Source organism: Quercus lobata, chromosome 2 (assembly GCF_001633185.2).
Source record: "Quercus lobata isolate SW786 chromosome 2, ValleyOak3.0 Primary Assembly, whole genome shotgun sequence".
Lineage (NCBI taxonomy): Eukaryota > Viridiplantae > Streptophyta > Magnoliopsida > Fagales > Fagaceae > Quercus > Quercus lobata.
This window is the reverse complement of record NC_044905.1, coordinates 58,234,561-58,259,204: the sequence shown is the minus strand read 5'-3', so window position 1 is coordinate 58,259,204 and position 24,644 is coordinate 58,234,561. Positions and strand designations below refer to the sequence as shown.

The following is a 24,644-nucleotide window of genomic DNA, read 5'->3' as shown; positions in this document are numbered from 1 at the left end:
CAATCTTCCCCTTTGTGTCCGGCTTGTAATTCTGCCCCTGAAACGATTATCCATGCTTTAAGAGATTGTCCTATGGCTCAATCCTTCTGGAACTCCTTCTCTCCCCCGTGCTCTGCTGCTTCTTTTTATGATACTCAGCTTATGGTGTGGCTAAGAATTAATTGCAAATCTATGCGGCATTGTAATGCTACTGATTTAGACTGGGCTATTATATTTCCCATTGCTATTTGGGTTCTTTGGCTCCATAGGAATAATCTAGTGTTTGGGAAGTCAGCCGCACAAAAAGATTTAAAGGCCGAGACAATGGCCAAAGCTGCTGAAATGGCGTATTTGGGGATCACTGAGAAGCATGTTAAAGCTAAAACAAAAATCCAGGTAAGGTGGCTGCCCCCCCCTTTTAGTTGGATGAAATTGAATTCGGATGGATCATCCATGGGAAACCCCGGCCTGGTTGGAGGAGGTGGATTGATCCGTAATGCAAATGGTGAGTGGGTGAAAGGATACGCTAGAGCAATTGGCTGTGCTACCAGTGTTGCAGCGGAGCTTTGGGCTTTAAGGGATGGTATTTGGCTCTGTATATCTCTTAAAGTTCCAGCGGTTGTGTTTGAACTTGATGCAAAACTTGTCATTGAACTCTTGAAGAAAGATATGGAGAACCCAAATGGTGTTGGCATTTTAGTAGCTGACTGCAAAGAAGGGATGAAGAAGATTCCTTTGGTGCGTATTCAACACTGCTACAGAGAGACAAACAAGTGTGCCGATGCGCTGGCACGCAGGGGAGTTTCTCTAGCTCAGGATTTTACCATTTTTATGGATCCCCCATCTGATGTAGCCTTTCTTCTTAATTTAGATTCTGCTTGAACTATTTATTTTCGTGATGTAGCCTCTGTTTTGGAAGGCAGTTAGTTTCTTTATTACTGTATTATCCTTTTCACCAAAAAAAAAAAAAAAACCAATACAACAATCTGGACGAACTTTGTCACCTTTGTTAAAAAGATGAGCACAGGGTTTTAAAAATACCTCTAATTCTTTTTCTTTTTTTCTTTTTACATTTACTAAACTATCAAGAGTGGCTATTCCATTTCCATTTTATTTTAATTTTTTTAACTTTTTTACTTTGGGTTGGGTCGGGGTGTTGGTGCACGTGACACCTTTGGATTCCAGCCCACATGTATTGTCAAAGCTCATTTATGAGCTTGCTTCCAAAAGTCTTCAAGTCAGTCATGCCTCTTAATGAGCTTGCTTCCTCAAGCTTCAAAGTCAGCTTTTGGTTTAATGTAAAGCGGAGCAAGTGTGTGAGACACATTGAGGAGAAAAGAAGGAAAAGAAAGAAGAAAAGGCCATTTGGCCTTGTGGTGAACTGAAGCAGAAACAGAGAGCTTAAATAGAGAGTTTCGGCCATTTTTTGTGAGTTCTAGAGTGAGCAAAAACACAGAGATATTCAGCCACTTGAGAGGTACAGTCCGTGTGAAGAGATAGAGAGAAACACAGTGTGAGAGAGTGAAAAAGAAAAAAGATACATTTTTCTTTGCTCAAGTTACACACAAGGAAGATAAATTGGTGGAATTCTCATGGAGTTTTTGAGTGTTACAAACATGGAAAGTTGGAGTATTTAGAGGAAGATTTTGTTTCAGACTTTGTGGTGAGATTGTATATACTCCTTGAGATTCATTTGTTGTATATCCAATTTATAGTGGACTCAAGTTTAGTATAAACTTGATAGTTGTAATCTCTATTTCATAGTGGATATTTTTTGGAGCTGTTTCGTGGTTTTTCCCTCTACACTAGAAGGTTTTCTACGTAAGATTTGGTGTTCTTGTGTGGTTGTGTTTATGTGGTGCTTGCTGAATTTTTTTTGTTTCCATAATATTGCTATTGCTCGATAGTTATATATTTTAATTTTAATTCACACACAGGGAATCAGGATTTTTCCCCAACTTGGGGGGTGGGGGTGTAAAAGTGTTTGTAACTTACTAGCCTATAGTGGTGGAGGACTTGATAGACCATGATAAAGAGGGCAGAATTTATAACAGACTTATTTCTATTTAATATTATGAACTCCATGTTTCTACCCCAAAAAAAAAAAAAAAAAAAAAAAACAATACAACAATTTGAAACCAAACATTCCAATACGTAGCACTTTCTTTTATTTTCTCCTTCGCCTCACTCTCTCTCATTCTCTCTCACACACACAAGCAAAAATCCAAATCTATTTTTCCAATAACTGTGGCTGAGCCTGGTGGAGCAAGAGGGGACATCGGTGGCTTCATGTGAGGATTCAACAACAGATGCCAAGGGGAACCGTGGACGCGGAGTACACCGCCGTGGACGATGCAAGGAGGAGAAGTGGGTCTCATCCATTACGATAACTCACCAAAACAAATTTACCTCCACTGACTTCGTGATGGGTGATTGGGATTCGATATCAACGGAAAGATCTAGGCCTTGAGGTTTTGAATGCATTGTTGGATTAGAAATGGCAAAAGGTGGTTCAACCTTCAATGGTTTGGATATTAATGGTGGTTGTAAATGGTTAAATCTGGGGGTGGTTTTGGTAGTTGTGTGAAATTGCTAGGAAAATAGATAAAAAGAGAAGAATATGAAAGAAAATGGAGTCTGTGTGGTTTAATTTTAAATTGTTGTGTTGCTGGGAATTGTATTTGGAAGCTAAGAAAAGTTTTAATAATGCCGAAGAAAATAAAAGAAATTGAAGATTGTTATAAAATTAATAATTTTTTTCTTTCAATCCATCTTTCTATTTTTTTTACATGGATTTTTTAGTTAAATGCTTAGGTGGCTTTTTAAATATTTAAATATTTAACTTTATATTCTTATATTATCTATGTGTGCATCAACAAGACAAACCATTTGTCACATTGGCATTTTTCGTTTTGTAAGTTAACGATAGAGATCAAATTGACTGCAACTTAAAAATAACAGAGACCAAATTGACTGCTATTAAAATGTAGGAACTAAATTAATTGTGATCTCAAAATGTAAGGACCAAAATGATGTTTTTGCCTCTAATTTAATCCCCCGTTTTTTAATTATATAAGTATCCAAACATGTAGATATAGTTAGCCTTAACTTTGTTAATGTTTTTTATTTGATTCTTATATTTGAAAATAATAATATAACTAGGAAGAAATAAAGAAAAGGAAAAGAAATATTATATTTTACAATCCCAAAGTTTAAAGAATTTGTAGTCAAGAAAAAAAAATTAATTGATAGACCAAATTATTATCCTCGTCCAGAGAAGCTAGCCTTGGATGAGGTGGAGTATCATAAAGTCAGCAATTCAATGCCCGACGGTTACATATCAGAGATAATACCGTTGGAACCTCCATTAAGGCCGAATTAAATAGGCTTAAGGCGTTACCAAACAAGCTTTCAAGTCACCATTCAAGGAGGACAATGGCTAGTAAGGTGAGCCTATTTATAGGACCAACCCAACCCTAGACAGGATAAATGCACATTTATCATCTCTTACTCTGATCACCAAATTCTTTCTATTTTCCTAAGCTTTGTTTATTGACTTTATCATCGGAGACTCAGTGGTTGGCACTACATCAGTGACCACCTAAGAGGATTCCCTTTCTTTTCATTGATCGTGCAAGAGGTTGGACGAGCTCGTATTGGTTTATATGGACAACAACTGACGATTTTGACATCATCATTAATAAAATTGTTCCATTTTTTTTTTCCATATATAATTTCAAAAAGAGAGCATGGAGGGATGCCGGGTGATTTTAGAAACGTGGAGGCAATAAGGTGTCAGGTATCAGGTGATGTGGCTGATGTGAAGAGGTTTAAAATGAGTTTGATGATAAATAGCTCCGATGACGAGTAGGAGGATATTCAAGATGGTGATGGGAAGCATAGGAGCGAATAAGGGTTGGGCTAATATCAGCACTTCTACTAATATGAGAATTTTCCTTATCAACAAATTTCCTTTATTAGAATTTTCCTTAACAATTACAATTTAATTGATGTAGTAGCCTAATAGGAGCTATATTAGGAAAAGACTAAAACAATGGCAGAAGATCATTCGTTTTTGGCCATATTAGAATTTATTTGAAATCTTTCTACTCTTACTCTAAAGAGGATATCCATACTAACCTTACTTGCAAATGAAACTAGTGAGATATATTGTATCAAATTTAATTCAACATTTGTCAACCCATCATTGTGAAATTGCGATCACAGTAGGACAATGACTATAACGGGAGTGTTGAGATGTTTTCTTATGACGTGGCAAACCAACAAATGATCCTCATCATCACGTTTTCCAAACAATTCCTTATAGCGACCCAATTCAAAACTCATAGATTGCTCTATTTTTAGGACTTGGTTTAGATCCAGGGCATCTAGTGTACTGGACCCGATCAGATGGTGACACGTATCTAAAAGTGGATACATGTCATCATCTTAATGGGTCTAGTATTATTAAATGCTAGACCTAAGCCTGACCCCTATTTTTTATTACTGTAGGGATGATGAAAACCTACACTATACCAAAATAAGTCTACTATGTCAAGTGTTAATACAACAAAATTAGTATAGTGATATTAGATACAAAATTACTTCTACAAGTTAAAATTTGTTGCAATAGTAGCTAAAAAGTGGTAAATTATTGCAATAATTTATTATTATTGGTTGCAATGGAATCTTTAATACCTTATTGTATTGGGAAAATTTGTTGCAATAACTTAAAATAAAGAAATCATTGCAATAACTTGATATCAATTATTTTTGTAATATATTACAATGCAATTTCAAAGTGATAGCTTATTGCAATAAATATGTCATTGTAATAACTTGATATCAATTATTTTACAATCTATTGCAATGACAAACATGAAGCTGCAACAAAGATATCATTGCAATAATTTGATATCAATTATTTAACAATCCATTGTAATGACAAACATTTAATAATTTTCTATTATACCAAATATTTTTTTTATAAGTAACAAATCATAGATGGTTAGTTGTTATTGGTTTGTTGTTAATACAAATCATGATAATAAAATTACATAAAGAAATTGGTCAACGATAGCGACACGCCTCCTTTTGGATTAGTCCAGAAAAAAAAATGGAAAATACTCAGAAAATTAAAAACAAAGATAAAAAAATACCCATATACTCTCAAATATTTATACCAAAGCTCTACAAATTCAAAGTGTGCAACATTGAAATCCCAGAACGCACTGAATATATCACTGCAATAAATTATCTATTACAATAAGATTCATGAAGTAGTAGTCTATTACTGCAAGATATTCAAAGCAGTAATTATTTATTGCAACAATATATATATATCATTGTATCAAAGTTGTCATTAAAATATTTAGAGTTTATTGCAATGGAATTTTTTGTTGCACAAATTTATTATCTCAAATTTTATTGCAATACCTCGCATAAACTATTGCAATGATTTTTGTTTTTATTATAATAAAGATTTTTTTTTTCTTGTAGTGCTAGTGCTGAAGGTGGTCCAGTCCTTGACCCCTGTCTAGATGACAATGCTTCAGGATCCAATTTGTTTGAGTTCCGAGGGTTATTTGTAACTTGAATAGACCTGAAGGAAAAGCTTCTTAAGATCACTAATGTGAACATGGTTAAATTCCAGAAAGCTGCTCCACCAATTTTTATGAACAACTTTAACAATAAGCTTGGTTTTGCTGCAAGAGTAAGGTTGGGCAATCACAAGTATAAGTTCTCGTGGGTGGAGGGGCAGCTGTAAAGGATCAAGTTTCCAAGAGGGAGCTTTACACATATATACTTAGATTGCTACATGATGATTCAAGAGGTGCAACACCTTAAATGAAATGTGTAGAATGAGTGAATAATTACATATTAGGTGCTCCGATATGATTCTCCAAAAAGGAAAAAAAAAGGGTGTTATGCTATGAATGATTAATTGATTAATTCCTTGTTTAACAATGCTTGATATGGATTGGAATTTTTTGCCTTAATCTTATTTGACTTGGCACTTTAAAATAATTGATATCAAGTTATTGCTGTAGCTTCGCGTTTGTTATTGCAATAGATTGTAAAATAATTGATGTCAAGTTATTACATTGACATATTTATTGCAATAAGCTATCAATTTGAGATTTCGTTTTAATAAATTTAAAAAATAATTGATATTAAGTCATTGCAATGATTTCTTTATTTTAAGTTACTGCAACAAATTTTCCTAATGTAGTAAGGTATCAAAGACTCTATTGCAACCAATAATAATAAATAATTGCAATAATTTACCACTTTTAAGTTACTATTGCAACAACTTTTAACTTATAGGTGCAATATTGTTTTAGGGCAATGTTAGTCGAACAACATGAAAGGAGAGAGAGATCAATTTCTGGTTGTAATTTCTCCTTGTAGAGGTATGAAAATATTTGGGTTTACGTCTAAATATTTTGCCAATTTGCTAATTAACTAGCTACTCATTATCAACTCAATTTCTATTTCCCAAAGAAGGCCCTGAAAGCTTTGGCTATTAGTCCAATTTTATTGGCTTTCATGGACAGTGGTTCTTACTTGCTTACCTCACTCCCTATGACGGATCTCACTATAAAGAGAGCACCAGATTTGCAGTTTTTGTTCACAACTCCACCATGGATAACTGGATCTTTTTGTTTGATAAGGTTTTCACCGTCAAGGTATTTCTCCTTTTCCTTTTGCTTTATTATTATTTTTGTATATATTTTTTGTGTTATCTATCATATGATGATGTATAATTAGCACTCAATCTCCCATTAATTCTTTCATCAGAATCGGAATAACCAGAGGTTGAGTAAGCAAGCACTTGCAAATGCTTTGCCCCCCAGCTTTAACTTGGAAAAACCCTACCCAACCATAAAGATCAAACTGCAAGCACCATCCGCCATTGATTTTGATGGAACTCTTCAAATGGATGATTAATGTGAGGGATCTGAACTGGGGACTTACAAGTGGATCTTCTTTGACATCCTGGTTCCCAAAGGGTTCCTTGCGATTGGGGATTTCAGAACACGTCACATGATTTATTTCTACTTTTGTAGGGTGGGAAAAAACCTAATGCTGAAGGCTTTCTTTTGTTCAACGCCTAAAAGAGAAGAGCTTGCAGGGGAAACCAAATGGGTTCAACTCAAGAGCAATCGTATAACCCAAATTGGCCTCAACACCAAACTCATCATGTTCAGTGATGTGAACTTGGGTGCATTCCGGGATGTAGCTTCAGGTAATTTTCTGTATTGCCTTGACAATGGTCTTAGTTTTGCTACAATAGTTTGCATTGGCAATGTTGAGGTAACTGGAGAGTACCAACCCAAAGCTCACCAAACGAACATGCCGACTGATGTCGTCCAATTTTGTAACGGAAATTGTAGTGTAGCTAAGGTTGTCATCCCACTGAGAAAAGAAAATCAAGAACATGTCAAAAGCACCAATAATATATAGAAAAACATGATTGAAACTTAGGAAAAAGAAAGTTTGGTAAAATTCAATAATTAAAATCACTAGGGCGTTAGGTTTTGTCCACCAATATTGTTAAGCATCCACTACCAATCCAATTTAGTACACAATCAGGTAAGTAAACACATAAACTATTCGATTGGAAGATTTAGAAATAAGCTTTATTAATAGAACTCTCTTTGGTTGATTGTATTCATCAACTGTTCCGACAATTTAGTTTAGAAAATAATAACTTTGCTAGAAAAAATCAAGAACATTGAATATCCTAGAGGCAATACTATTGCAAAAGTAATATCTAGCAAAATTACCATGTTTACTAGAGAGATTATAAAACCCTATTCTAACAATAAGAAAATTCAAGAATAGACTTATGAAAGAATTAGAAATCAAATATCAATCTAATAAAACAATTATAAAAAGAAAACAATTGATTTCAGTAATCAAAATGTGAAAAATATGCTTTGATTGAATAGTGGACAACTTACAACATTGGATATTCACCCTTAACCCTAGCTTAGGTTCTTAAGCTTCCAGAGAGAATAAATCTCTCAAAAATTGATGAAAAATAAAGTTTTCTAGCCACCAAAAACGTGGTTGCCCTTGTATCCCTTTAATATTTATAACATTCAAAACCCTAAAACACATGCTCCCCAAAAAGGAAAATATAAAATGTCAATTCCCGTTTTTCAATAGTGGGATGGGTCAACTTTCAGGTCGGTTTTGGCTTTGAATACGGCAAATTATGAAGTTCTGATAAACTACAAAGTTTTAGATCTTCAAGGTCTCTTTCCGTAGCTGTAAGAATCAAGTCAATATAATATCAGAGTAAAAAGATATGGCCAAAATACCAAAACTGGTTAGAATATGTCCATACCAGGATTTTTTCCATGTTTGGCTCAAACGAATATCTCTCTTTCTTTTTATGTTTCCACACATCTTTGACTTATTAAATTCTTCAAAAGCCACTTATCAATTGATCTTCACCCTTGGATTCTCTTGGCTTCATGTCTGCATGCTTAGCTCATTAGTTTAAGTCTCCTACAAGGGGAAAATATATGCAATGAGTATATGTTAGAGAAAACTTGCAAACTCTCATATTTACGTGGAAGTGTGGGAATAAATACAAAATAGATGTGATAGTGCCTACCAAAACCAAGATAATATTATATTTTTAAGCTATTATCACCGATTGAAAGGGATTTCTACATAGAGTGTAGCACACTCTTCGATCAGAATCCTGAGATTTTCCACATGGCAAAATAGTATGTTTTGTTCACCAAATGGTAGAACAAAAGGCCCGTGTTTCAATTTCGCCACAGTTGGTAGGAAATGCTACTTCAAATTAGTGTTTTATTTACTATTATTTCATTTTGGGTTTCTGATTTTATTCTTTTTTTGTTTTTTCATTGCTAGAGATAGATCAAGTGTGATGTAGTATGGTGTTGTGCTGGTTTGAAGTGCTGAAGTGAAGCGATGATGAGCTTATGGATGTCTAAAGTTGTAAAATATTTTATCTAGTAAGTAACGTTTCATGTTGGTTTGTACTTCCTAAACTACTTTAATTAGTCTCTCTGGTGTGCTTATTTAGTTTAACTTTTTATTATGGTGTGTACTTAAGATCCACTTTAAGTGCTTGGTTAATTTGCTTATGATCTTAACTATTATCACTCCACAACCGGGAGCAATCCAGCAGAAGTAGAGACCCTCCGTGTCCTCTCTCCTCGGGTATTTCCTTTCACCCCATGCTTTCGGGTAGGCTCAGTAGGAAGAGGCTGAAAATTTGGAGTTGGGGTTTGGACTTGGGTAGTATGGGGTCTACCCAACACCTCGACAAGGGATACATTTCAACTTTGGAATGACATATCTAGAGGGATGCCTTCGATGGGATATGTTTCCTCGGCTATAAGATCCTCAAATGGAACACATTCTGACTCCCTTCTCCTCCTTTTAAACAGTTAGGCAGCAGGAATGGCTACTGTAACATCGAGGTCATTTGGGGTAAATGGTGGAGGTGAACAGCTTCGCTGGCCCGACAAAGTGATGTGCTCGATCCGAACTGGGGAAAGAACGTACCCTTTAATGTAGATGTCAATAAAAGGAAGCTGAGGATCTTCGGCCTTGATCGCCTTAAGAGTGTTTTGGAAGCTCCAGTACACGAGGGTGTATCTGAGAATAAGATGTGCCGCTGGCAGCTAACTGTTTTTTTTTTTTTTTTTTTTGAAGAGAAAGCTTTATAACATAAAAACCAGCAAGGATACAGCAGAGGACAAAGACCACAGCAAGCTACAGATACAGCAGTATCTAAACCAACGCCAAGAAGTCCTTTTGAACTAGCCTAGACACCTCAGATGGGGTAACCCCATTCCACATGCAGGAAGACTCAGTTCTACGCGCAAGTTGAGCTAGCTCATGCGCAACATCATTAAAATCTCTACTCAAATGTTTAAAAATACAGCTTTCAAAGCTCTCACACACAAGAAGAACTCCCTGCAAAATGTGTCCCAAATCGTTACCTGTGATATTGTCATTAATGGCTTGAATCACAATAAGGGCATCACTCTCCACAATGACACTTGACAGCTGCAACTCCTGAGCCAGTAAGATGCCTTGCTCCACAGCCAGAGCTTCCACTTGATCTGCAGCAAATCTGCCTTGAAGGTATTTACTGAGGGCTGCCACAACATGGCCATTGCAGTCCCTAATAATTACTCTAATGCTGGAGTTATTCCCCTGGTCTGAGGTGGCCCCGTCAACATTGATTTTGAACACTCCCTGGGGAGGAGTTTCCCATCTGGATGAAGGATGACTTGGAGGGGTGGGAGCCAAAGAGTTGGCCTTTCTGAAATCCTCCAAAGTGCAGGTTGCTAACTGCCACACTTGAGATGGGAAAGGGGGGAATCATTATGCACTAATTTATTTCTATTAGACCAGATAGCCCAAGATAGCACAAAAAATAATTCTAACTGTGGGGCATTTGATTGAAGGAGGTGCAAAACCATGTCTAGAAAGGACCACATGAGACACAAGGAACTAGATAGATCAGCCCAATGATTCCAAACAGGAGAGGCAGCTTCACGATGAAGGAGAGCATGGTTGATATCCTCAATTCCCAAGCCACATATAGGGCAGGCATTATTACTCTGAATCCCTCTTTTGCTTATATTCTCAAAGGTAGGGAGCCCGTTAACACAAGCCCTCCAAGCAAAGATTTTTACTTTTGCAGGAAGGTTTAAATGCCAAAGTTTTCTCCAAAGTAATCTAAAAGGGTCCCCAAAGGAACTTTCACCCACCTCCATTGTATTAGCCAGATTATAAGCTATGTGATAGGCGCTTTTCACCGTAAATTCACCTCTCTTATTCCCAATCCAGATAATTTTATCCTCAGCCAGGTTGTGACTCAGTGGTATCTTCAAGATGGTCTCAACCTCCAAGGGAAGAAAAGTAGCACGAAGAACATCAATTCTCCACCATTTGGTTTCCGAATCAATGAGAGAGGAGACCATAGGGAATACAAGGTTATGGTTCTGCGGGGAGATGACCCTATAAGTGGAAGGTGTTGGGAGCCACCTATCCTCCCATATGCGGATTTGTTTCCCGTTCTCGACTCTCCGCCGAGTTCCACATCTAATAATTTCTAAGCTACTGTGGATGCTCCTCCAGGAATAAGAAGGGGAAGAGCCAAGCTTAGCATTTAATAAATCGCTAGTGGGGAAGTACCTGGCTTTGAGCACACGGGCCACCAAAGAGCTCGGGTTAGAGAGAATCCTCCACGCTTGCTTAGCTAGCATTGCCTGATTGAAGGCTTGCAAGTTTCTAAACCCCAAGCCGCCATTTGTCTTTGAAATGCATAATCTCTTCCAACTAACCCAACTGATCTTTGTTTCCTATTGTCTTTGGCCCCACCAGAAGTTTTTCATCATTCTTTCTAAATCATGACAAAGGCTTTGGGGGAGTTGAAAGCAACTCATAGTATAGGTTGGAATTGCTTGTGCCACTGCTTTGATGAGAATTTCTTTCCCCCTCGAAGATAAAAGCTTGCCTTTCCAGCTCGCTAATTTTTTCCCAACCCTCTCCTTTAGGATTGCAAAGACTTGATTCTTTGACCTACCAATAAAAGATGGGAGGCCAAGGTATTTAGTAAGCCTCGAGTCCTGCATAGGGCCTAGGATATTAAAAATACCTTCTCTAGTTTCTTGGGCTGTATTGGGGCTGAAGAAAATGGAGGATTTCTCTGTATTAACTTTCTGACCTGAAGCTTCTTCATACTCCAACAGGATTGATTTAAACTTTTGGCATTCATCCAAAGTTGCTTTACAAAAAAAGATGCTGTCATCAGCAAAGAAAAGGTGGGTCACCTTTGGACAACCCCTGCAAATGGAGATGCCAGTGATGAGTTGGTTCCTTGCTGCCTGGTGATGAGTGTTGAAAGGCCCTCAGCACAAATCAGAAATAAACTAGGGGAGAGAGGGTCGCCTTGACGAAGACCTCTCGTAGGAAAGATGTTTCCGTAGGCAACACCATTAATGAGGACAGAGTATGTTACCGAGGTAATGCATTGCATGATCAAGTTGATCCACCTATTACAAAACCCCATTTTTTCCATTACCTTGGAGATAAAACTCCATTTAACCCTATCAAATTCCTTACTCATGTCCAACTTGACAGCCATAAAACTCTCCTTCCCCGATGTTTTATGATCTAGATAATGCATCAACTCGAAAGCCACTAACACATTATCAGTAATGAGTCTGTCTGAGGTGAAGGCACTTTGGGTTTCTGATATAATGTGGGGTAAAAGAGCTTTTAGGCTGTTGGCAAGAGTTTTTGAGATGAGCTTATAGATTACATTACAAAGGCTGATGGGCCGGAAGTCGGTCATTGTTTTGGGGTTATTAATTTTTGGGATTAGGGAGATGTTGGTCTTGTTGGGCTCAGGTATGGGAATGTTGTGGTTAAGAATGTTTAGGACCAAATTAGTAACATTATTTCCAACAATATCCCAATATTTCTGAAAAAATACTGCGGACATACCGTCTGGTCCTGGGGCCTTGGTGGGGTGGATTTTTTTTAGAGCAGCTACCACTTCCTCCTTGGTGAATTCCCTTGTTAGGCTTTCATTCATTTCAACTGTCACCTTAGGAAGAATTGCATTAGCTACTATCTCGGTATGATTTGGGTGAGAGGAGCTATATATGTTCTCAAAATAGGATATGGCAACATGGGCTATACTTTCTTTGTCATCACACCACCTTCCCTGTTCATCCCAAATACCCAGAATAGTATTCTGACTTCTCCTTTCTGAAGCTTGTGTGCGGAAAAACTTAGTATTTCTGTCACCCTCTTTAGGCCAGTGGGCTTTTGCCCTTTGCCCCCAGTAGATTTCTTCATCATCCAATAGATCATTGATTTCTCCCCTAAGCCTGTTAATTTCCAGACTCAGATCTTCATCCTTTTCCCGGAGGACTAGGGCATTCAACTCCTTCCTTTTATCCTGAATTTTCTTTGGAATTTGCCCATATACCACGGAACTCCATTTAGAAAGTTCAGCAGCACAACTTCTGAGGTTTTTCGATATGCCATTCCGAGTACTAAGGTCCACACCAACACCCCAAGTGGCCTCAACAATGGCTCTACAATCCTCTCTCTTGGTCCACTGAGCTTCAAAATGAAAACGCCTAGTCTTTGATTGATTCCTAGTTCTGGGATCAGTGATAAGTAAAGCACAGTGATTTGAGGTGGAATCCACTAAGTGGTAGACCTTCAGCTCTCCAAATCGAGCTGACCATTCAGAGGTAGCCAATACTCTATCTAATCTGAGGCAAATTCTATTTTCTCCCCCCTGCATGTTACTCCATGTGAAGTCCGGACCACAATAACCCAAATCATGGAAACCACAATAATTTACAATTCCCCTAAAACTATCCATCTGGTGCTGAGTGCGGATAGCCCCTCCAAGTTTCTCATCCATTGAAAGAATTTCATTAAAATCACCAAGACAAAGCCAAGGAAGTTGGAATTGATTATTAAGAAAAGCAAGAAGGTGCCAGGATTCCAATCTTTTATGTGTCTCTGGATGGCCGTAGAAGCCGGTTAATCTCCATTTGAATTCACTGTTAGGCTCCAAAATTACTGCATCAATGTGGAATCTTGTGTAGCTTTTAACCTCTAAATTAATTTCCCTAACCCAGAGAAGAGCAATACCCCCACTTCTGCCAACACTAGGAATTATCAAGCCATTTGCAAAACCAATTCTATTCTTTATCCTCTCCATACGATTCTTCCCCGTTTTTGTCTCCATAAGGAAGACAATTTTTGAGTTCCAACGCCGCACCAGATTTTGCAATGCCCTAATTGATCGGGGATTCCCCAATCCCCGGCAATTCCAGCTAATGGGATTCATACCATACCAAACACCATGCAGAGCATATCCAAAGAAGAGTAAAAAGATGAAGGGGTATAAACAGAGCATTAAGCAGAACCAAAACAAGGGAAAATCTTGAAATAAGATCCCTCATAGACAAAGCATCAATAATGAAAAGCTAAAACAATTAGAACTACTCACTATTGTCTTGTAGTGGGCATGCCTGGCCAAATCACCCACACCTATGGAGTTTAGGATCTCCACATAGGCAACAACTAACAGCAATTAGCCTCCGGGAAACCGATCAACACCAAGGAAACCCTCGGAGAAGAAGGAAAGCCCGAGATCGTAAGTCTGACCTCACAAGATCGTGACGTCCAAGAACGGAATGACCCAGATCAGAAAGTCCAGGGACGGGAAGCTCGGGATCGGAAAGTCGAGATCGGAAAGTCCAAGAAGTTCAAGCGTCCGCCAAAGGGACTCGAGCAACCGCCTAGCCGGAGAGCCAAGTCGTGTGCCGAGAGTGAGAAAACTGGAATCACCCGTCTAGAGAGAAACAGGAGACAAAGCTCTCTAAGGAAAACTGGAACGTAAGGTCCAGAGAGAAAGACTCCTACCTTGGGAGAGAAAAAGTTTCACACCAATTCTCCTTCAGTTCAATTGCATTGTCATGATCCAAACATCGCAGCTAACTGTTGGAGTGCAATTAGATTGAAGACCAAATGTTGAGATCAGTGGAGTTAATCAGCTATCTATTCTTCTTGAAGGAAAAATCAGTTGCAAAGTGAAACGATAGAGTTAGCAAAACAAGCCTAGTATTAGGCCGAGACATTGGATGTTAAAAAATACGTTCCTAAACTCCTACCGACCTACTCTATCCCAGGATATCAGGCAAGGCAACTCGTTGGGATGCCTGTTCTTCGTGATCACAAGAAAGTCTCCCTCTGTCTCCTTGTCAGAACCTGGGAGGCATGAGATCAACCTCACCTCCCCATGCTTGCTTTTAAGATAGAAACTTGAGGTTTTAGAGCTATCTTGTCAGTTATATACAAAGTTGATATCATGCTCGATGAGATTGAGCTCGAGCCTTCTAATCATGAGCTCAACTACCCTACTAATTACTCTCAAACTTTTCAGGGTACACTCAGTGGTGGAGCCAAGATTTTAGTCTAGGGGTAAGATTAAAAGACAATATTAAAAGAAAAAAAAAAAAAAATATATATATATATATTAATCCATAACAGTAACAAAATAAATTTTAAATAAACAATTGTAATTACAAGTATATGCTTTATATTGTTAAAAGAAAGAAACAAAAATAACCAATTCATAATTACTAACAGTTGAAAGAAGAGATTAATGTAAATACATAAAGTTCGGACATGTAATTTGATTCCTTAAAACAAATTAAGAAAATAAATTCATCTAAAAGTTTATTTATTTATGAAAACTAAAAATATTTAAGAGTATAGCAAATACTTGTAAAGTTGTATATATGTCTTATTGTCTAATTGCTTCTTAAAATATGTAAAATTCAACATTTATTTCTCTATCTTTCTAAGTAGGACAAAATGGGCTTCTGCCCTTTTTGGGCAAATTAATCAGCTTTTTGCCCTTCTTCCCAAACTAAATAGGGAAATACCCCTCTTTTGAAAATCGAGTTTTTGAAAATCGATTTAAACCCTATAGTGACATTTTCAATGACCTATAGTGACGTTTATAAAGACCTATAGTGGCGTTTTGTAACTTGATATCCATGAAATCGAGTTATAGGCAATTTTATTGCCTATAACTCGATTTCATGGATATCAAGTTATAAAACGTCACTATAGGTTCTTAAAATGTCACTATAGGTCCTTAAAAACGTCACTATAGGACTCTAGATTTTTTTTTTTTTAAACTCGATTTTGAGAAACTCGATTTTCAAAAGAGGGGCATTTCCCTATTTAGTTTAGGAAGAAGGGCAAAAGGCTAATTAATTTGCCCAAAAAAGGCAGAAGCCCATTTTGTCCTTCTAAGTATTTAGAATTTAAGTTTATAACAAAAATTCAGATTTTGAAATTGTAAAACAAACATGTAAAAACATGGTACAAAATAAAAACCAAGAAAAAAAATGATATAAGGGTTAGGACTTAGGCATGTCAGGGGAGCTTTATCCCTTATTTTTGGCCTGTTTCTTTAAGGTGGGAGAGGGGCTGCTTTTTTTTAATTATTTTTTTACTAGAGAGGTCAAAGTGTCAAAATCTTTAAGAACATATCACCAATACAGTAACTTTAAGGCATTTTTTTTACAGTCAGGGGGGACAAGTGCCCCCCCTACCCCATGTTGGCTTAGCCCCTAGGTACACTAGTCGGGACATATGCCAAAATGTCTCAAAAAGTTAGTAAGAAGCTTACGCATTCGGATTCTAACCCCCTTAGGAAAATAACTCACCTCAACGTTATCAGGGATCCTGTAGTTGCCCCTAAATATAGCTAACCTCTCAGGGGGATCAACTAAAGATCTAAATCTACCCATTCTACTACCAAAAGTGAAGAAAAACAAGAGCAAACTGGAAGATTGAAAAAAATTGGAAAGGAAATTTACCTAGGCAAAGAAAAACATAGGCTGGGCACCTCGGGAATGATAAACTTTCTCAATGGTTAAGCTCTCTCTCATAAACGAGCAGAAGGAATGAAGAAATAGGAACCCAGAAACTAGCCTAGGTTCCCTCTTTATATATGATTAAGACGAGTGGGAAAAGAGGCCATGGCTCTTGGGTTCCCGCACCTTTCCAAAGCCCTAGAGCACCATCTGGCCGTCCATCTGGACACGTGTAGCACATCAGAGATAGGGGCGAAGGGTTGTATAAGGAGCATTTAATGTAAAACTATGCTGCGTCCTAATAATGGAAATTAATGATGATCCCACTCCTTGAGCCACGATCCCCACTTCATCATAAATGAAGAAGAGATTGTGGGGGCTATTATTGGGGGGGGGGGGGGGGGGGGGGGGGGGTTGGAACACAACTGCCTTATGGACTTTAGGTCGAAGAGGAAAGGATGAGGAGACATTCTCGAAATAAGACCTCAGCCTGGGTCCTAACTTAGAAAAGCCCAAACCCAAGAAAAGAGCTCATTTGAACCAACTACCGAGGAAATCCGAGAAATTGGTGTACTCTGAGATACGATGACCAAACCAAGAAGAGATCAACAAATTCACCGAAGATGTGACTTCAGTCCCCTTTTCTCGAGGAACATGAAGAAGATGACACAGAACCCAATGTAACAATCACCTCCGCATTAATTATATAGTCCTATCTAATGTTAGCCTTATTAAATGTTGAATGACTAGTTTGAAGAATGAAGACACTCCAAAATTCTGCCTTTATGATCAAGAAATGGCAGGAGGGAGTTTGATGGGACAAGTATCTTCATAAATCCAGCAATGAGATACACAACTGGAGAGGGAGAAAGGAGCCAACAAGATGGGGGATCCAAAAAATTTGCAAAGAATAACAAGAGAGAGAAAATAGTGAAAACAATAGCTTGTATTTTCTATTAGATTCTTTATTTGTACCTCGGGAAACTGGTTTTTATATATTAAAAAAAAAAAAAAGTATCTATTTTTTCTTTATTTACCTTTGATTATCTATCTAATCTTCCCATTGTGGAATTATATCCCTTTTTATTATAAATTATTTGTGTTGATCAAGAACTCAAGTACTGTTCTCATAGTTTTGCGTTTTTGACCCCCACATATACTTATATTTATCGCTTCTATATTGAAAATTCACACATAAAGTATCAAAAAAATGATCCAAAATGCCATTTCCCCTTTTTGGCTTAGTAAAAATGTACTTACAGTTCATCTTATAAACAATCAAGATTATGTATCACTCAATAACTTGGAGTTCACCTGGAAAGGAGAAAACAATATTACCAAATCTTGACTCCAAAAAAAAATTGTGACTAATATTATGTACTTTAAATATGTGCTAAAAAATAGGTTTATTACTTTGTTTAATGAACCAACCCTTCTATACTTTCAAAACTATTTTCAGGGCCACTTTTAAGCCAAATTTGAGTGGCAGTGTGTTCATCTTGCGATTCAACTCTTGGACCTTAGACATTTATATTTCCTCTAGCACCAATGTAACTATGGGTGAGTTTGGTTCAGCTTTTTGAAGTTGGGCTTTTTGAAAGTTGAGTTTTCAAAAAGTGCATAATGAAAAAGTGTTTTTTCAAAAAGCTGAGTGTTTAGTAAAAACTGTTAAAAAGTGCTTTTTGAAAAAGCTGAGTGTTTGGTTAGTACTTATAAAAGTTGCAGTTTGAGGGATAAATTACCAAAAAGGACAATGTATATATGAGGGAGTTTATTTCATACTTAAATCAACTAATTCATATACTTACTAAAAATATATAATAATAATAATAAATATATATTATTGGTATTATTTTAATAATGTTTGGGCAATTTTTCTTTTTTAGTGTCATAATTATTTGTTATTACCATTAATGACTTCTTATCAATATTAATTAAATCTAAATAATTTTCATCATCATGAAGCACAAAATGAAAATGTAAAAAGATGATAAAATATACACCAATAATCCAAGTTTAATTGTACTGCATAAAAATATAAAAATATATAAAATACATACCTATAACCCAAGTTTAAATTGTACAACATAAAAATGTAAAAAAGATGATAAAATACATACCAATAACCCAAGTTTAAATTGTACTACATGATATTATAAAATAAAATAAAAGACAACTACTAATTATTATCCCCCCAAATGGAATTAGCAATGGAATCATGAAGAACCACCATCGCAGGGTCTGTTAATGTTCCTGAGTTCTGCTCATAACTGCTGCCTGCTTCACTATTATGTTCTCTTTTAGAAATTGAATCTCGATTGGCGTTTATGAAGCCCCTATCATCCCTATAATTTAGTATAACAAAATTATGAAGAGCTATAGTAGTAGATACAATACGTATTTGGATATGGAATGGAAAAGATGGCATGTTTCTGATAATTCTCCATTTATTCTTCTACACACCAAAAGTGTGCTCAATCCTACATCGAAGAGATGAGTGAGCATGATTAAATTTTTCATGTCTAGTTCTAGGGCTTCCACCTCTCCTTCGAAATTCCTGAAGATGGTATGATATCCCCTTGTATGGTGCCAAATAGCCTTTCATCATTGGGTATCCAGAATCAACTACATAATATTTCCCTAGAAAAAAATAATTCAATTGTATTAACACACACACAATATGTCATTATAATGAACAATTGATTAACCATGGTACAAACCTGGTGGTGGGTGTGAAAAGTTGTTACTTTGTTTACGAATAGTATCAAGAAAAATGGAGGTGTCGTGTGTTGCACCTTCCCATCCAAGCAAAACAAATGTGAATAACATATCAAAGTCACATGCAGCCATCACATTTTAGGTTGGATATCCCTTTCTTCCAAAGTATGGAATTGACTTCTCAGTAGGTACAACCGCTATCACATGTGTGCCATCAATCGCACCGATGCAATTCTAATAAAAACATTAATAGTTTTCAATTCCACATGCATTGTATTATCTTATAGACAATAGCACTTATTCAAATATACAATAGTACACATACTTTGAAATGTGTCCAATAAATTGGATGGTCTTGTATTTTGGTTGGAACTTCACTAAAAGTTGGATCCGAAGGCTTTACATATGCAACTACAAAGTGAGCACCCAATAGAGTGATCATCTTCTCAAAATGTCTACTTATGGTTTCACCCGAATGCTGAAATATTTCTTGAACCATTCGGTTACATGTTCCATGACCAGGTATCAATAAACAGATTGCCACTGACTCTTCTAACCTTATATTCCTTGAATGTTGAAGTCCATAGTCATGTTGTAAAACTTGACACAAATTATGAAACACCTCCTTTTTCACTCTAAACATGTTGTAACACAATTTCTCATTACCTTTCATATAGCGTCTCACCCAAGCCCACCCTGTTTGTTCAGAATCATAACAAGAAGTCTTATTAATGTATTTATTGAAATATGTCACAACTGTTCACAGGTAACTACCACAAGCTGGTAAAACTCCTCATCAGAATCGTCATTACTATCATCATCATCAGAATCACTGTCACTGTCATCATCACTGTCACTACTCTCACCATCATCATCATCATTGTTATCACCATCATTATTATTGTCAGCATTGTTATAATCACCACCATTATGATCATCACAGTAATTTTTGTAATTCTCATCCATTAATAGTTCCATAAAATGGCCACTCTCATGAGTACCATTATAATCATCTATATTGGTTTAAGCTATACAACAAAGTAACAAATAGTCAACCATTGCTAATACTTTAATATAAATCAACATAATAATCAGAACATCAAGACAATTCAGAACATCAAGTACATAACACTGTAATGAAAATTTCAAATGTGTTTACATTACACATATATTAGTCCAAAGCTAATACTAAATATCACATAACTTAGTTTAAAGTTAATACAACATAGCTAATACAACATAGTTAATACAACATAGCTAACTTAGTTTAAAGTTAATACAACATAGTTAATACCACATAAGGTTGGTCACTTCTTTTGGTTATAAATCATTCCTTGTAGCCACTCCAGCTGTGACTCTGGGTCCTTGAAAGTTAGGAACTTCTCCCTACATGACCTTTTTAGTAAGATATAGGAAGCTTGAACCACAAACGTACTTTCCACTCCAAGAAGTGCTCTCACAATCGCCATGACATTATCAATTAAACTTGGTAACTCTCGAGAAGTACCTTCAGACCTATTCTGACATATAGTTATCAATTGACTAATACGATCATCCAACATTGTAGCTCCTCCTATCTTCTTCTTTTTCTTCTGTGAGGGTATTGATTCACTAGTTCGATTTTGTCCTGAACTACGTGATTGACTAATATGTCCTTACTGCAAACTATCAATGTCTAAACTCATGTCACATTGGTTATCCTTAAATTCGGAGCTACCCTATGAATCACCAGCAACCTCTTCTGGCATTGTTGGAGGGAGTGTATTTGAAGAAGGGGTCCATGCAGCTATCTCAGTTGCTGCAACATCCCTAAACATTATATCAAGTTGTTCTAGATTCTGTGGACTTTTCTCTCGAAATTTTTTAGCTTTGGGTAATTCCTACAAAATGTAATTGTAATTTCACTCACATAACAATAATATAAAAAAACTATCTCCAACTAACTACATATTAATAAAATACTTAACTCACCTTCAACTTCCGGTCCCACCAATCATCAGTAGCAGCAATCGTTCCCTTCACTGCATCCCAACCTAAACCTATGTCAAGATTCCTTAATTGTTCCCACACTCTCCAATCACCTTTTAATACATCCCACCTACTTTTTAATTGGTCCTTATAATAGTTTTGACCGGTCTTATCACAAAATTTGGTCACCAAATTGAACCAACCTTTGGTACTAAAGCCAACACCTTTTGTTCTATTCCCGGCTTGAATTTGTTCCACACAAAGGTTACAAAAAGTAGTTGTCCACGTTGGATTAATATCCCAATCTACTCTAGCCTTTTTACCTCAGGGTTGGAAGTGGTGTTTTTACCCATCTATAAAGTTAACCAACCATAAGAAATGCAAAAAATAGAATTCATAATATTCCAATTTAGTGAACTAGTTACAAACATGATCTAAAAAATCCACAATAAATAAATAAAATTGCTGCCTAGTGTGAGCATTAAAATAGAAAGGGCTAGAGAGGAATCTCATCATGTCACAACTCACAAGAGCACCGTTTGTACACTCACTAGTTAGTAAACACAGCCAGAAAATTGCTGCCATAATTGAGGACACTGGCCTCAAAAGCAGTCAGGTTCATTGCAATAGACTACTCTTAATAACTCAACATTCAATCCCATAAAGCATAGGTGGTCTTATAATGGTTTTATAAATGGTTTTTGAGTTCTCCCCAAGTATAAGATAAGAGACTATAAAACCTTTAAACTAGAAGCCTTAAATTAACAAATAATGATCACTACCTAGGGTGGACTTCAACTAGATTAACCGGAAATATATATGGCCAGCGGAGAACACGGGAAACCAAACTAGTGTATGCAAACTTCATCAAGGTGGGAAGAACACACTAAAACCTTTGTTTGAAACCCAATCTTATCTCCTCCATAATTCTTGGCTACTAAGTTATGCCAAACCATAACAATCCCTTTCATTTAAATTGGGTTTCTTTACCAAACCTACAAGAGTAACTCTTCTGCTTCTGTGGACCTTAATTTTTTTTTTTATTATTTATTTTTAAGTAAAGGATAATTTATTAGAGACGAATAGGAGTGCTTCAAGTATATGTATACAAGAGGTCCTCTTAAAAGTCTTACACTGAAATTTTAACAAGTCGTGAGAATCCAGAAAAGAGGAAGATTAGACTGCCCAAAACATTTAACAGTTCCATATAGTGATCTTAAAAATAATCTTAATCCAACAAATCAACTGTAGTATCCAAGGTTATTAACCTTGAGAACAAATCATACAAATACCAAAATAACAATTTACGAGTCAACTAGATTCAACTTTACATTAAATTCCAATTCTAAATGAAGCAAAACACTTCCACTCCTCATTACTAAAGACCAAAAAAATCACATAAACAATAAAATTTGCAAAAAAATCTACCATTCAGTACCAAAAAAAAAAAAAAAAACATTGTATAGCTTAAACCTCAATTCTTAAACTAAGCAATAAATTCTTACACCAAAGCATTCAAAACCCATAAAATCACATAACTAATAATCAACAAAAACCACAAAAACCAACCCAAAAAACTCAAGCTACCACTCAGTACTAGAAAACATAAAAATAAATATAACCCCATAACATAACTAAAACTTGAAAATTCATATCAAGCAAAAGACTTTCAACCACAACCTTAAAAACCCAGATAATTAAATAACTAATAATCAACATTAAAACACAAAAACTTGTGTGGGGTGTTGATAGGGCGTGCGTGGACTGCTGATGTGGGGTGAATATGTTGCTGATGGGGCATGCATGTGTAGCTGCACACACATGCCCCATCAACAACATACACACCCCACATCAACAGAGCGCGCACACCCTGCAACACCTCACCATGCAACAACCAAACAAGCCCAATATTCCAGAACGTAACATACTCAACGAACCACGACAACCAGCATGAAAAATATTTATATTTCTTCTGAAAATTCTTCTTTCTTTCTCATTCTTTATATTTCTAAGATACCCAAATCATGCTAAAATACCAAAATCAGATATCGCATAACTTAAGACAAAGCATCCACAAAATAAATAAAAAAAATTACGAAGCATGTACCTACAAATTTTTTTCAGTACCCGGCAAGAGAACAAATAGATCTTTAGCAAGAACAAAGCATGCAAGATTTGAAAAAAAAAAAAATTGATAGGTAAAAAAAAAAAATAAATAAATAAATAAATTCAGATCAGTGTTGGTACCTAGTGGTTTTTGGTAGCAGATCGGTGTTGCTTGGTGTTTTGTTGATCAAAACTCTACCTTCAAAATGTATTTCTCAGATCAGATTAGACAAATAAAATTTAAAAAAAATATATAAAATTACAGAGGAAGCCCTATTGAAGAAGACAAAGAAAGAAGAAGAAGAGGAAGAAGATTTTCAACGGGTGACAAAAGAAAAGAGAGACTTATGCGCAAGGAGAGACTTGTAGCAGCACGGAGAGGGCAGAGCTGAGAGAAGAGATGAGAGGCGTGAGGGAGTTGGCTTGTGCAGAGCTGAGAGATGAGATGAGAGGAATGAGGCACTGTCCGAGAGACTCTGAAGACACCTTGCCCTTTATTGAAGGGCAATTTGGTAATTGCTAACTCACCCCCAACGGATACATCAAATGCCCACGAACTTTTAACAAAATGGACCATTAGAGCTCCAAATATCAAACACACGTTCTCTTCACAAATATAAAACGCAACTTTTTCCAAAAAGTTACGTTTTATACTAACCAAACACTATTTTTGGGCTGACTTTTTTGAAAACGCAACTTTTGGGCTTCAAAAGTTGAAACAAACAGGTACTATATCCCGTTGTAATAAGATATGTAGTTTGGTTCACAAGCATCACCAAACAAATCAGCATAATTTAAAATAGGATAAATTTCAACATGGAATTTTTATTAACTAGTTGCAAGATTTCCATTATTTAAAATAAAAATTTTCAAAAAAAAATTATAAATATTTTGATTAAAAATCACGAAATCTTTTAGAACAAACTTGCATGTTGGATGCTTTCTCTTTTTTCTTTTTATTTTTTTATTTTTGGAGCAGCCTAAGACTAGACACGGTGACAAAACCTTTTTGGGCAATCGGGAAGACATCTTTACAAGATAATACATATTTTCCCCAAAAAAATATCTTCCATAGAAAATCTTTATAAAAATTCAAAATCATTCACTGATCAATAAAGACGTTTGCATCCGTGTTTAAATTTATAAACACACATATTATTAGTCAAAATCAAGTTACACCTAGTTTAAATCTTTGTTAATATTATAACACTCAATAATAACTTTTAGGATACGTTTGATACAATGTAATATGCTTTGTAATGTTATAGTTATTCCTTAGAAATAACAATTCTATTATTTGATTGTATTTTTATTACAAATAATAGTCATTCCTTGGGAATAACAATTTTTTTAAATGAAGAATAACTACTCCTTAACCTGCTTAATAAATGTAAAAATAAAAATTACTAAAAGACCCCCAACACCAATATCTCTCTCTCTCTCATG

General features: G+C 36.1%; 1 protein-coding gene across 1 annotated transcript; it reads right to left on the bottom strand.

Annotated features, from left to right (window-relative positions):
• Positions 1-19,874: 19,874 nt before the first annotated feature.
• Positions 19,875-20,686, bottom strand: LOC115967236 (phosphopantothenoylcysteine decarboxylase subunit VHS3-like). The gene is made up of 2 exons (XM_031086293.1): positions 20,560-20,686; positions 19,875-20,137 (listed from the first exon to the last, which is right to left on the bottom strand). Exons 1-2 carry the CDS (start codon positions 20,684-20,686, stop codon positions 19,875-19,877), a joined length of 390 nt encoding a protein of 129 aa, XP_030942153.1.
• Positions 20,687-24,644: the final 3,958 nt, after the last annotated feature.

What these genes read in the sequence shown, in the direction of transcription:
- LOC115967236 (XM_031086293.1), bottom strand. Translation starts at nt 20,686, where the DNA reads ATGTTGGATGATCGTATTAGTCAATTGATAACTATATGTCAGAATAGG. An exon ending in AGCACTTCTTGGAGTGGAAA is followed by an intron (nt 20,138 to 20,559) that starts GTACGTTTGTGG and finishes AAACCAATATAG; the next exon opens with ATGATTATAATGGTACTCAT.